The following is a 14577-nucleotide window of genomic DNA, read 5'->3' as shown; positions in this document are numbered from 1 at the left end:
TCCCAACACTAAAGACTTTCAAATACTTAACAGAAATAAAATGAAGGGAAGAGTACAGCATCCTCTACAGTCATTTGTATTTTCCATTCAATCACCGTTTAAAAAAATGGAAAGGACATCTTATGAGTACACCAACAAAGTAATCATTACAATAAAATGAAACTGGAACAAAACTGAAACTAATGGGTGTTTTCTGAAGTAAGTAGTTGTCCAAAAAAACGTTTCCCATGTAAATTACATTCTTTTGGCATACATTTTGCCACTATCCTTTGTTTCACTTATGTAACAGTTGTAAGGTTAGAACAACAAATACACTGTTCAAACAATCATGCACATGATGTAAGACGGAAGGGTGTAAAAGATTGCTCATTCAAGTAAATATCTGGATACGATGATACAAAAAAAGCCTACACAATCCACCTCTGCAGTAGAGTTTTGACAGGACGCATCTAAAACATCATTACACACGCAGGCCTCATTTTATGAGAAAAATGAGGAAGCGCCATCCTCAAGTTCAAGGATAGATCACTTCAGTATTTCACGACAATTGCTACCATTTCTAAGCAGCAGAGGCTGGCACTACCATTAAATGCCAATGTCAAAGTCATATTGAGCATTTCCTTGGAACACACCTAGATCCAACCTACTCCCTATCCAAATCTGTTGTAATTCAGTCTTGGTTTTCACAGCACAAACCGCTGCAGTCTCTCAAGTCTGCATCCCAACTTATACTTCCACTAGCCCTTCTTGCCACAACTCACTGCACACCTTTCTTGTACACAATCCCTTGCCACCTTCATCCCTGGAGATCTGCACATCTCTTACACAAAAGCCTTTCAGAGATTCTCCCAGCTCAGATCCTATATCCCAATTACATTTTTTACCTTCTCTTGATCCCTTGGAGCAAGGGCATCCTATTCTTTTAGGAGACAGAAGACAAAGAAAATCCTTACTATATTAGTCCAGTGGTTGAGGGGTAGAGCAAAGAAAAGACCAATTTAAATACCAGATCAATTAAATGACATTTTCTCTCAATGGGAGACTTCCGGTACGCAGTCTCAGCACCATCAAGTCCAGCAGACAGTGGCAGATTGTGCACACCCTAACAGGTCTGCATCGACATGGGAACTCAAATTTTCCATGAAATACTTGTGCTCAACTGTTACTCATCTGTGCTTTCCTTGGTAAAGTTATTTCAGCTGTCTCTTTCTTGGAAGCACTGTTTTTCAAACCTGTACTTCCTAGGTTAGGAGTGCTACACTGAGATTAAAAAACTAGTCATCTCATATTTTGCATGTCCCTTCTACCCATATCTACAGGAATACAGAAATAAAAGGCAAGAAGTCATCCTGTTTAAGTTGCAGATTTTGGTTGAGCAATTCTCATTTAAAGTGGAAAAACCAGTATTTTGTCAATGTATGGTATTATTTCCACTCTGATAATCCCACTGGCTTGGCTAGTGCAACTGTGCTATGTGCACTGACTCACTTCTTGTATTCCTTTTCCTTTAACATAATAATTGCCATAGGTCTCATGATTATGCTTAGCTTTGTTTTGAAATAAGAACTATTGACTGCTAGTAAGTTTTAAGCTCTATGCCAGAATTACTTCTAATTTTACTAATGAGAACAAATACTTCATTCAAAATCCATCTTAAACAGTAAACATTGCAAGTTTTAAGTAGATCCTCTTTTTTATTAAAACAGACTGAAGTCGTGCCATAATACAATTAAAATCACAAGTAGAAAATTAATACTCTAGTAATATACATGGGGGAACTAACCTTAATTGCAGCTTCTCTCAAGGCTTCCAGTCTCTGTCTACTGCTTTCTTTCATATTTACAACATCTTTGTAATCACCCTGTAGAGCTCTCTGGAGGCCATGGATTGCTTGAAAGACTGAGTTTTCACTTTCATTTAGCTCCTTTTGGAAAATTTCAAAGGTATGCACCTGAAAAAGTTTCTCTTCATCTGACAGTCCTGCATCCTTCTCAACAGCTCTCATAGCATTTTTTAGTTTGTTGAGAACAACGTTCTTTTGGCGAAGAAGACCAGATAATTTTCTGCAGCTCTCCAACACCCATTGCTTTCTCTGAGCGATAACGGCTCCTTTTCCACGGTGCAGCTTTATTGCATGCTTTACTACATCTTCATGCTCTCCAGGATTTGCTAACTGGCCACAAGGTAGCGAAACCAACATCCATAGGGGAATAAAGCCAGTCACCTTCATTCTTCTTCACTTTTTATTGCCGTCAGGAGCAACTGATAATCCGCAACTGCTCAAAACTTTCTGCTACATGGCTTCTGCATGTCCAGTATGTGTACCAGGCTGCAAGACAATACCAATTGGTTATCAAACATGATAAAGTTGGGCCATTAGGTTAAATAAATGTAGAAAACAAACGTAAGACTGCATTATGTGATTGAATCTGTGATCCTGCACTAATCTTCAACAGAACGTATATGTTCTCCATCAGTCAACAGTTATCAAGACCAAGAAAGAGCCCAAGGATATTGATACATATGAAATTTCATTTTCCCCTTGACTATTTTCTATGTATCATCTTGTTTTAAAAACACTGAATGGAAAGCTTAGTCATTTCACACAGTAGTCACCTGCACTTCTTATATGAGAGAAAAACCGTTAAAAATACTAAGTCACAATGCCATAAGGCTGTACTTGAACCTAGCACCAGAACTCATTATTCTTATCTATTAGTAAACCTTTTGTCTTTTTTCAAGAGCATCCTAAAAAATTGTATCATTTATTTATACAGCCTCAAAAGCATTAACACACTCAACTATACAAAACACAATGAAAAAAGCTTAACTGAAATGGATTATATTATAAATCATATTTGTGAAAGAAACATTTCTACAGTAAAGAAAAAACAGCAAAACTTCCCGGACTTCTGAGCACTACTAGTTTGGACCAAAGACCTTCACCTGAAAGGGTACATGGCCTTGAGGTGTTTTACTTCAAAGCTAATCATTGATCCTCATGATTCTAAAATGGTTATAGGAACACTAAGAGTAAAATCAATTCATTCATAAGTTCATTTCCCAGAAGCTACTTGAAGGTCTATATTTAAACTGGTGTATTTGCTTTTATCACCAAGCAGGATAGTCTCACAACTAAGAACTAATTTCCTTCCCCCAGATCCTACAGGAAAATACTGACCTTATTGTAAAGTAACAGTTACATTTTCTTTTAAAAATAACCTCAAACAAACACAAAACACCATTAAAAAAAAACCCCAACACCCACACCCCATGATAACAGTGCATAAATGTAGGTACAAAACATACATTTATCACTTAAGTATGGCATTCTAAAAATGTACAACATACACTACACGTTAGTAGATCAGTAATAGAGCAGGTATTTGCCTAAAACTTTAGCTGCAATCTTGATCTCTGGGCCAACAGCTTTAATCAGGAGCTAACATATGGACACAGCCATCTGGAAGCAGTCTACCCAAAAGATAATCTTTTCCTATAATGCAGCAGCAGTCACAATCACCAGTATCCAAGCCAGCCTTTGTCAATATATAGTACGGGAAGGGAAGATGGCAAGCACAGCCATGCACGACCCTCATTTTTAAATGCCCTTCCATCTCTGCTTCAGAGACAACTGAGGAAACCTGTCTGTGGGTTGGATTATTTCTTTTCAACGCAGGAAATACAAGCCAAGCTATTTAGCTATCAATAGCGGACTATAGGCTAGAGTTTAATAACATGAAGAGCTAAAACTTTTAAAATTAAGAACTAACAGGTAATTGAAGTAGTAAAAGCGTACTCTTAATATCACAGCAAAAGCATATCTACATACTCTTAGTATCAACAAAATAGTAAAGTAGAAATATTTCAAAACTTGGACAAAGCTACGGGGTTTACTATTTTTAAGAGACCTGGAAAAAACAACTATCCTCTCTACCTGGCAAAATTCAAGTGTGATATTTAAGGAAATACTTCTTCACATATACAAAGTAATACCCTTCCTGTTCAACAAGTTTGAGGGAGAGATTTTTCTGAATATATTACAACCTAATCCTGCAAGAAAGAGGGAGAAGAAAACGCCTAGTGTATACTCAAGCTTCCATCTGCAGGGAGTCGAGTAAAAAAACTCTACTGCACGACTTAGGCAGTATGTCAAACTGCATACCTAAACTCTGAGCAAACTAGTGAGCTTGCACGTTGTTGCACCATGTAACCTCACCGCCGTGGCTCAGACACAATACAGTTTTGTTTCAGCAAGTGTTTTTTACTGGGCTAGCAAAGACTATTTAGAAAAGTGGCACCTGGGGCAGTGCTCAAAAGCTCTTAAGGGAAAACCGACCGTATGTATAAAAATGTATGTATTTCAGAGTGCAGATAAAGAGAAAAAAACCCCACACACTTCTCCAGGCACCTAGTAGGTATCTAATTTGAGGGAACTCCTGTCGTTTCGAGTCCTTTTAAAGCACAGTTCGTCTTCTGACGGACCGCAGCTCATCTTCCGGATTTTTCTTTCCTGACCACGACGCCGCCGTACCAGGTTTCATCCGGCTGCCTTCAGACCGCGCCGCCGGTGCCAGCCCTTGCCCCCTCCCGCCAGTCCTTCCCGCAGCGGCCCGCCGGCCGCCACCCTCCGGTTCCCCCAGTCCGAGCTCCTCCCCGGGACCCGCCGAGGCGGGGGCGCCGCCCGCTGCCCCCGGGCACCGCTGCCCCGGCGCGCACCCACCTGAGCGCGATGGCGGCCGGCGGGCAGCGCCCAGCACCGCCGCCTGCTCTTCGCGGGCGCCCGGGCGGCGCCTGCCGGTACCTCTCCCTGGGGAAGGCCGGCGGGGGAGAACGGGAAGAGATCAGGAGAGCGCGGGTGCGAGCAGCCCCTTCCCCGCCCCCTCATGGCGGCGGCGGCGGAGGGAGGGAGGGAGGGAGGCAACGAGCCCGCTGCCCCGCAGCCCACCCGGCAGCGGCGCTCAACTCCCCAGCCCCGCGGTGAGGCCAAACCCGCCGCTGGCTCTTCGCGGCCCCCACACCCCCCCGCCGGCAGCCGCCCGGCTCCCACCTCAGGGCTGCGGCTAGCCCGACCGCCGAGCGGCAGGAGACAGACAGAGGCGCCGGCCCCGGGCGCCGTTTCCTTCCCTCACCCCGCCCCGCTCACCTGCGGGAGGCCGGCCGGCAGTGACCAGGGGAGCGCGGGAAGGCCGGGACCGGTACGGCGGCTGCGGCCGCTGACGGAAGGTGCCGAGGAGCCCCGTCCTCGCCAGCAGCCTCTCCCGCCCCCCGGCCCTGCGCCGCTCGCCGGTGCGGCACCTTTAAGCGCAGAGTCAGACGGGATATGTAGTCCGAGCGCCTCCTAGCGGCGCCTCACGGCAACCGTAGAGCGCGCCCTCCCGCCCCCAGCTCCGCGGCGCACGCCGGGAGCCGTAGTCGCCGCCGGGCCCGACGCGGCGCACGCCGGGAGCCGAGGTCGGCGCGCCCGGGCACGGCGGCCGCCGCCTCCCCCCGCGGGCAGCGGTGCAGGGAGGGCCGCGGGCTCCACCGGCCCCCGCGGGCGGGCGGGTGGCTCGGCCCCGCGCTCCGCCTTTGCGCCGGGTCCCCGCGGCGCGGCCGGCGATAGGCGGCGAGGGCGGGCCGGTGCGCGCCTGCGCGGGAGGCGGCGCCGGGCAGCGAAGTTGGTCAAAGCGCCGGTGATAAAATGGTAGGTTGTTGGGGTGGGGGGTAGGGAAACTGCGGGGCTGGGTGGAGGGGCGAGCCCCAGCCGCCCGGCCCTGCGGGCTGAGCGCCCCCGCCGCTCCCCTCCCCTCCCTCGGGCCGGGTCCCGCTCCCCTACTCGGGGCGGGGGGGGACACACAGGGCGGCGGGGTCCGCGCGGGCCGGGGGCGAGGGGGGGCTGAGCGGCGCGCGGGAGGGCGCGCGCACCGTGCGGGGTCACCCTCCCGCCGCCCCTCCGCCGGTGCCGGGAGCGGGGAAGGTCACCGGGAGCGGGGGGAGGGGGCCGGGCCGGGCGGGGCGGGCGCCGCCGCGGGTATTTCGAGCGCCGGCCGCCGGCGCGGCGCGTGCCTTTCCCTTTTTTGGGCTTGGGGCTCGCGGGGCAGGTCCCCGCCGCGCCGCGTCCCGGGCTCCGGCACCGGCCGGGCCCCCCAGCCCGGAGGCGGCAGGTGCAGCGGCGGGAGAGGCGCGGTGCGCGGCCCCGTCCCGGGGCGGGGGGGCGGCAGGAGCGGGCGCGCTGCCCCGTGCGGGGCTCGTAGGGCGGCTGCCGCCGCCGCCCGCGCTGCCCCAGCATCGGCTCCCCCGCCGGGTTTGCGGTGTGGGGCAGCTCCCCGGCTTGCGGGGGCTTCTCAGACGTGGCTTCCTGGTGCCTGGGTGCTCGCTGGGGGTCCCGGGGTAGAGGGCACGCTGGAACCCCCTGCGCCCCGTGGTGTAGGTACCGCTGTCTGCAGGGCGCTGAGCACCAGCCGTACGACGTGGCAGAGCAGCAGGTCGGGCAGCCGAGCGTGCTTCTTATCTCCCGTGCCTTCAGATAACTTGGCGTTTCATTCTGAACCTAGAAAAGATCCCTAAGAAATGCCCGGTGGGAAGCGGTCTCGTAAGAGGACGCGGGGTTTACTTGGGAATTGTTGTCCGAGACCTCTGTTTCAAAGTGGTCGTCGCTAAGTTTGTTGTTCAAACGAAGTTTATGGAACCGAGGAAGATCTTAGTGCAGAGACTGTTGTAGTTAGGCTTTAATGAAAATTGGGGGGGCGGGGGGGGAGGGGAGCAGGGAGGAGGAGGAGGTTACGCAGAGCTTGCAAAGGATTATTGAGTTTTTTCTTGCCAAAATACCATGTAGTTATTTTTTCAGCTCTTTTCCCGTTTTACATGCTGCTTCTTGTATAAAAAGAAACTTTGCATGTTTCTTCTGACATAAAATTGAAAAATCTTGTAGGAAAGGCCACAGTCCTTATCATGTTTACATGATGTGTTTCTTGTCTCAGGACCATCTGTAGTCAAGATGTCACCGCCCATATGTGTACAAGAGATAACATGTAAACTGAAAGATGGTCCTATGTTTACTGCTCACTGAATCAAGATTCAGTTTTTCCCTGATATTCGAGAGACTAGTACGTTTTCTGTTATACCTGATGACTTAAGCAGTAGTGATGAACTTAGGTAAATTTCTCAGCTTAATTGTTGGCCTGGAACATGTTAAGTATGGTTTAACAACTTTGGAAAGGATCAGAATATCATTAAACCCAGAGTCTGTTTTAAGCTATTTCCTTCTTCCAACTTCATGTAAAGAATAATGTTGAATTATGTTAATAGCAAATTTGCGCCCTATAGAATCCCTGTTCCTACCTACCTCTTGGGTGTTGCAGAAGTTTAGGGATGTGTCAATATGGTCGCTGCCATTAAGAGAAACATTGGTTCCTGTGTACCACTTTAATAGGCAGTTTTGTTTAACATATTAATAGTATAAACATCGTTTTCAGAGTTAAAGTTCTGGATCTCATTTATAGCAACTTCATAGTCTTGTTCTAACATTCAGCAAATCTCCGACATGTCCGCTTTGCCTATTTTCTTTTTGTCTCGTGTCTTCTGTTGGCAGTGGTTTCTAACGTAAAAATCTGAGAAATGCTTCTGCCTTTTTCAGCTGATCACTTAAAATGATTAAACTTCACATTGTTCGTTGTTGCTAGGAAAATATTAGGAGAACTCTTGAGCAGTTTTCCTCCATGTATGAAGGACTTACGCAGAATCTCTAAGTTGTGCCTTCTTAATTTCTTGTTTGTATAACCGCTAGGCATATTTTTCGGAAGATAACCATATTGTTATGGGATGGAACTTGTTTACTGCTGTTGCAGAACAGAAAAACATGCATATGTGAGCAATAAAGCAGAAATACCAATTTAATACTGCTAGAATATGTGCTGCTAAAAATGTATATATAGATGCTGTTATTTCAATTTTCAGAAGAAAATGCTGTGGTTTTAACTGCAGAAGAACAAGGCTTTGTCTTCCTGTAATTCTGAAGTGAAAGTTGTCATCAACAAGAAAACTAAAACCATTTAAAGATAGGCATTAGTAGTAGAATGCTGAAACAAACTTCTGGATTAGCTTCATTGGCTTTCCTGCTTCTTTTGCATCCCAAAGCATAAGCTTAAATCGTCTCAGAAGGACAAGGTCCGCCAGTTTATGGCATTTACCCAGGCTGGTGAAAGGACTGCTATATACTGCTTAATGCAGAATGAGTGGAAACTAGAAGTGGCAACAGACAACTACTTCCAGAATCCAGACTTGTACTACAAAGAATCCATGAAAAATTCAGTAGACAGGAAGAAATTAGAACAATTGTATAATCGATACAAAGGTAAGGCTTTTTTTTTAGTTGTGGGGTTTGGGTATTTGTTCTGATTATTTCATTTGGGTGTAATTATTGTTTTTCCTTCTGCCATCCTTAAGGATTTCTAAGGAGAAATTGCTAGCTTTTGATTCTCACTTTGTGGTAGTGAGATAAGAATGAAAAAGCTTTTAAATGCTCTTATTGTTCAGCACACAACTTCTGTAGATATTCCTGTAGAGCTTAAAGTAAATTCGCAGTAGGAAATTAAATCTATAATGAGTCAGCTGCATATGTTGGAGAGTAAAGCTTATTATGCAACTTAATTTTTTGCCAGTGGCTGCTGTTAAATATATGTACAGTGTACTTTGTGTAGCAAAATAATACTAATTATACTAATATTTGAGGGCGTTAGTTTTGTTCAAAGATAGTAGCAGTTCTATACATCAAAATAAAAAATGTTTCAGATAATGTTACAGCTAGGAGTCTGACAAAGCAGTCAAATAAGAAATCTCAAAAACTAGTCATAGAAACTCCACCCTTATTTCTTTGTGCTGGCATATTACAGCAAAAGTGATGTGTCTGTTCAGAAAGGCTTGGAGGGGAAGCCACAGAGAAGTGGATTAAAGGCAGAGTTGTTTCTTTTCCATTTTTTTTTTTACAGTGTTGTTAAAAAAACAGGAAAAAAATAAAAGGAAAAGATAGCCATGTAAATATAAGAATGTACAAGATCCAGGTAGCAGTGCTTTCTGAAATGTGGCCATCTGACATGAATGTGTGCATTGTTCATTACGTGTTAGAGCAGTGTGGGCTGGAACCATTACCAGCCCCTGCTGAGATCCATGCACCTCGTGTTTTAAAAAATGAACTGTTAACAATTCCTCAACTATGATTTTGTGTGCTTTTTGAATTGCAGTATATGGCATGCCCTGTATACACTTTAAGCTGTCTTCATGATATTGTTTCCACCTCTTTATTGTATTGTTACTCTTTACCTAATGGGTTCTATTTTAAGAATAGACATTCCTTAATATTTCATTATTATGTGGTAATGAGTTGTGTAGGGACAAAGAGCCATCAACACTATAGCATTTCCTTTGTGGAAAAAGCAAAAAAAAAAAGACAAGCACTTTTAAAATTTGTTTGGGGCGGTGGGGGGGGGGCGGGGGGAGAGAGAGAGATGTACATAGATATGAAACGTATATCTACATCTTGCCTTGCATGTCAGTCTTGGAGATTGCTCAGTCAAAATTATATACAATTTGTAAATGCTGCTAAGGATATCTAAAATGGAAAAAATCACTAATGTTATTTATTATTCATAAGTTTATAGCAGTGGCAAGCTGCATGGCTTGGCTTTTGTCAAAGGAAGTTTAGTCAGTTTTATGTCTGTGTTTTGGTTAGCAGCACACCTTTGCAGTTCTAGCACCCTTAATACTTAAGTAAAGCTGTAAACTTGAACAAACCCTTCACAAGATGTCAGACAAAAACTGTAAAAGTTTTGGTTAAGCATCTTTCCTTTTTAAATATGTCACTTAAACCTGAGTCATTGGCCACACAAGAACAAGGTATTCATTTGTCCTACAGGGCCTATAGAATGTTCCATACGTTGCCCTGTATTTGAAATCTGAGATGAGAGATCTTTCATTTTCTGTGCTGTCCTTTTGTTAGTTTTCTTAGTTGTTTATCCAGCAACTCTGTCAAAAAAACAATTTTGTCTTTGTTCCTGGTTACCTGGATGATGTGAAACATGATAAGGATGAAACAGTCCTTGTTGAAGTCAATCCGAATTTTTCCACTGGTTTCAACACCAGCGTGGTTTTTGCCTTTGATTCTTCAATTACTTCCCAAATATACAAGAAATGTATTTTACATGTCTTGGAACTAGATCAGGCACATAGTGGGATAGATGTTTGTTATTCCTGCTCAAAGGTCCCTAAATTATACCATGACTGTAATTCTTTAATGGGTATAAGTCTTTATTTGCTAAATTAACTTCCTCTCTGCATTTTAACATTTCTTCCACTGTAGTATTGGCTGGAAAAGCAGAAGACAACGAGTCTTAAGACCCCCCCAAAAATAAAGTTTTCTTTAGAGTTGATTATTATTTTTTTTATCAACTCATTGCATAAGGAATTAAAAATAGCATGGCTGAGAATCTTATCAGCTGAAGGAGTTAGTCTTAAATTTACTGGAGGGACACTTTTCTACATAGTCAACTTACAATACTGAAATGTCTTCCTATCAAAAGCTGGAAAAGACAGTTTTGTAGTTGGTAAACTGTCAAGCTTTGAAAACTAATGGTGTGATTTTGTTAGCTTGTTTTCTCCCCCAATAATTTAAGTTTACGTGCAAAGGGGGGGGTTGTTTTATTTGTTTGTGGGGGGTTTTGAGAGAGAATTGTTACAGTTGCAGAATTGTTAGTGACATCCACCCTGAGGAAGTTATTTACCAAGTGTGGCTCTGACATTCAAAAAGGTATTACTTAGTTCTAGTGAAATGTAGTATTTCCTATGTTGTATTCTTTAGCTTAAGACCCTGTAATGCTAAGGCATTATTTAAGCAATATTTTGGCGATTTTCCTGACTTAGAATTTAAAAACCAGAAAGTATTTGACTTAGTGTAGTCTTTAAACAGTTAGTGGATTCTCTTATATACCTATGAGGAAAAAAAAATCTGTGAGCTCACTTGATAGATGTATTTTTGTTGGGCTTGGGTTTATTTTTATTTTCTTTTTTCTTTTAAAGTTTAATACATGCTAACCAATAAGTATGTTGTACATTTTGATTTGTTTATCAGCCTTACTGCTTTTAGCTGTAGTCAGGCATTTCCTCAGTTAATTCAGATCTTTTATAGAGCATTGTGGAAAGAAGACAAAACTATTTCATTTGTTAGCTATGAATTTAGGAAGGAGTTGCAAACCAATTTCTAGGAAAGTCTGCAGAATACTTAATCTATTCGCAGCTACTCTTCAAGACTGATGTTAACTAGATTTCAAGTGAAAACATTTGTGAAGTACATAAAAGCTATGTGGATGATTATTTGTAAATATTTTTGTGAATAATTACAGTTCTCTTCTTTGTATTTTGAACTGCAGACCCACAAGATGAAAATAAAATTGGCATTGATGGGATTCAACAGTTCTGTGATGATTTAAGCCTAGACCCAGCCAGTATCAGTGTTCTGGTTGTAGCATGGAAGTTCAGGGCAGCTACTCAATGTGAATTCAGTAAAAAGGAATTTGTAGATGGCATGACAGAATTGGGGTAAGTATTCATTTCTGCATAGTTCATAATGTAAGACCTGAGCTCGGTTTCTGTTGAAAGCATTTTTAATTGAATTAAGTGTGAAGCTTCAAAAAGCTGGTAAGGTGGGTGCCAAGCATAATAAGTGCTAAATGCCTGTAGTGTCTCACCTTCATTCATTTGCTGCTTTACTGCAAAACCTTAACAATGACTGCAAAAGGGTGAAGCAAAATAATTCTTACCTGTACAGCAAGGAAGGCAGTGGATATGCTGATCCTATGTGATTCACAGTAAACATACACATGGTTGTGTTAAGATTTTGAGTTGGACTGTGAGTCGTTAAAAGCTGAAAGTCGCTGGGGATGCATGAATAAAAAAGAAATTCAGTTAGTGTTGACAAAGAAAAGAAACAGGAAAGCAGAAAAGAACCTTCAATTCTTTCCTTTTACCTTACCACCACCAAATAGGACTTTTTTTTCTTTTTACCAGTTTTACAGACCACAATTTTCTCTTATGCCTTGTATACTGGATACTCCATTTGTACAGAATATCTTATGAAAAACTGAAATAAAAGTGAGGATATTGGTAATAGAAAAGGTTGTTTAGTTTGACTGTGATGTAATTGATAATTTTTTTTTCTTGATTATGGAACTGTTCTGGCTAATAGACTTTGAGGTTAAATGGTGTTGCCTCTGTTTAGCAATAAAGTCAAGCATTTATCACCATAAAATAATACTTTGTGTATAACTTTTCCTTGGAAGAGGTGCAGTATTTCTAGTATATAGAGGTGTCAAAATGATTATTTTTTTAAACAGATTGTATTAGAAAGGTGGAGAATTACAGTTTATTACTTGTGCATAATTTTTGTAGCTAAATAATTTCATTTGATCTTAGAATGGTGCGTTACCAACACTGTTCAACAACAGACTAGCATCTAGCAAATGTGGCGGTAGTTTCTTGAGATGGGGTCCTAGCAGTATTATTGTTAATGATCTCATCAGTTACTGACTTCTTTCGAAGCTTTCCTGTTTAGGTAAGGGTGTTCAGAAATTGTGATGAAATAACTTTTGGTATCATCTGAAGTCCAGTGCTTTGTTTTGTCCCTTTGGATAGAAACTCTAAGAATAATTACAATTTTCTAGCCATGGACAGCAATCAAGTGCTCATGCTGCTACATTAAAGGCTGCCAGCATTATTTGATATAGCTGATTAAAAAGGTTTTGCTAAACCACCTGTGTCTTTTGGCTTGGATTTTGTTTTGTAACTTTATTTTCCCGTTGCTCCTATGTCCTTATGACTGTCTCTCATACAGCTCCACTGAGGTCTGGGATTTTTATCTCCTTCTGTTCAGCACGCATTATAGTGTTCTTGAGAGCATGATTCAATCGTATCTGCTTGCCATGGTATAGTGCCTGTTGAGAATTTGCAATGGTTTTGTTACATACTGGAGGTGTAGTGTCTGCAGTTTTTAGCATTGAAGATAGGTGAAGATGTGAATGAAAAGAATTCCCTGAGGCTTAGTTCATATAGCACCTTTAAGAAACCTATGGGAAGGTATGATATATGTCCCTATTGTTAACTAGATCGAGCCCCCATGAAGTTGTCAGGTGAAGACTGTTGGCAGAATTCTTTATCTTTTTCTCCACCAGGTACTGCTGGAAGCCAGAAAGGTACTTATTTTTAGCTGTACCATGCAAGACAGTTAAAACTGTATCTGCATTTTTTTTATGGATTCTGCAATAGTTAGCCGTCCTTTAATAAAATTACTCTTGAATCTTTAGAATAACTACAAATGTTTAGCTACTGAGAACTTTCAAATGCAAGTTATTTGTGATAGCTGCTTCTTTGAAACCTGCTTCCTTTGCTTTGAGTTTCTAGGTACAATTAAAAGTATTGGTAATGTCCTATAAACCTTGAATATTCATTTTATTCCTTGTTATGGAGGAAACCCTTTCTTTTAAAACTACATGTTGTCAGCTCAGGTGCTTTCACTGGAAATGCTTCTGTCTTGTGTTACTAAGGAATGTGTTTCTGTTAGAATCTCAGTAATGTATTCTATCTTAGCTTACCTCTGCCAGGCTGTTAAGCAGTTTGCCAGCTATTGTCAAAAGCTCTTTTTTTTTTTTTTCCCCTTTTTCCTTTTTTTATTTGCAAGTGTCCTATGGTGGGGAGAGGATGACTGCAAATAATAGTTCATTTTGCTGGGAACTCTAATCTGACTGAAAATGTAGTATGTAGCTCTTTTAGGTAGAGCAGGGAATAAGGTCTATCTAGATTAAAGCAAAATCTCACAACCTTGTGTTACAAGAGCTATAAAAGGGGAAAGGATAGCAGATGTCAGTGAGGTCTGTATGCTTTTAAGAACAGAATAACAAATGTTGTTTGAGTTCATAAACTTGTGAAGAGTCTGAGAAAAGTTAAACCACTGAATCCTGTTTGGGTTGTGTACTTAATGAATGCCTGTATATAATGTTCCACTTAAAACAGTTTAGTAAAGGCATATGAGTGTTTACATTTTTAATATTACTCTATTTTTATCTTATACCCTATATGTATACTTAAACTCTATTTTTTTCTTAACTGCTGTTTTATTTTGCTCTGAAACTAGAAGTTAAAAAATAAAAAAAGGAAGGGGGGGAGAAAAAAATGTCAAATATTTACAAATAACGTAACCTCTTTTGAACAGGTGTGACACCACAGAAAAACTAAAAGCTCTATTGCCAAGACTGGAACAAGAGCTAAAAGATCCAACAAAGTTTAAAGATTTTTATCAGTTTACTTTTAACTTTGCTAAAAACCCTGGACAAAAAGGTCTAGGTAAGTAGAAAAAAATCGAGGAATAATCTACAGACAGTGAAGTCAATTCCCAATACTTCCAATAATACAGTTTTCTCATTGGTGATTTTATAGTAAATTCATTATTGATTTTTCACTGACTTCTCCTTTTTCCTATCTTTAAATTAATCTCTTCTTTAATGTACCCTTGGTACAGATAATTTAATGGGGGTTTCTGTAGTATTGACATTC

General features: G+C 42.2%; 2 protein-coding genes across 16 annotated transcripts in view; one reads left to right on the top strand and one right to left on the bottom strand.

Moving 5' to 3' along the window:
* TMCO3 (transmembrane and coiled-coil domains 3) overlaps nucleotides 1–5433 on the bottom strand; it is a 36188-nt gene extending 30755 nt beyond the window's left edge. For 5 of the 6 annotated variants that reach the window (XR_005826496.1, XR_005826495.1, XM_040584590.1 and 2 more), the window contains exons 1-2: nucleotides 5147–5433; nucleotides 1784–2329 (exon numbers count right to left, since the gene is read on the bottom strand). Coding sequence is in view for 4 of the 6 variants with exons in the window: in XM_040584590.1 (XP_040440524.1) it covers nucleotides 1784–2230 (447 nt within the window). In the remaining 2 variants the exon portion in view is untranslated. Of the gene's footprint in view, nucleotides 1–1783; nucleotides 2330–4723; nucleotides 4851–5146 lie in introns of those variants that run through there. The other variant, XM_040584591.1, reaches the window with a different exon arrangement.
* A 139-nt stretch (nucleotides 5434–5572) lies between these two features.
* The window catches only part of DCUN1D2 (defective in cullin neddylation 1 domain containing 2), a 29315-nt gene continuing 20310 nt past the window's right edge, over nucleotides 5573–14577 (top strand). For 6 of the 10 annotated variants that reach the window (XR_005826499.1, XR_005826497.1, XR_005826498.1 and 3 more), the window contains exons 1-4: nucleotides 6581–7088; nucleotides 8119–8335; nucleotides 11403–11571; nucleotides 14237–14367. Coding sequence is in view for 7 of the 10 variants with exons in the window: in XM_040584599.1 (XP_040440533.1) it covers nucleotides 7026–7088; nucleotides 8119–8335; nucleotides 11403–11571; nucleotides 14237–14367 (580 nt within the window). In the remaining 3 variants the exon portion in view is untranslated. Of the gene's footprint in view, nucleotides 5687–6580; nucleotides 7138–7938; nucleotides 8336–11402; nucleotides 11572–14236; nucleotides 14368–14577 lie in introns of those variants that run through there. The other 4 variants (XM_040584597.1, XM_040584600.1, XM_040584596.1 and 1 more) reach the window with 4 other exon arrangements.

The sequence above is a fragment of the Falco naumanni genome, chromosome 2, assembly GCF_017639655.2.
Source record: "Falco naumanni isolate bFalNau1 chromosome 2, bFalNau1.pat, whole genome shotgun sequence".
NCBI lineage: Eukaryota > Metazoa > Chordata > Aves > Falconiformes > Falconidae > Falco > Falco naumanni.
This window is presented reverse-complemented; position numbering and strand designations above follow the sequence as displayed.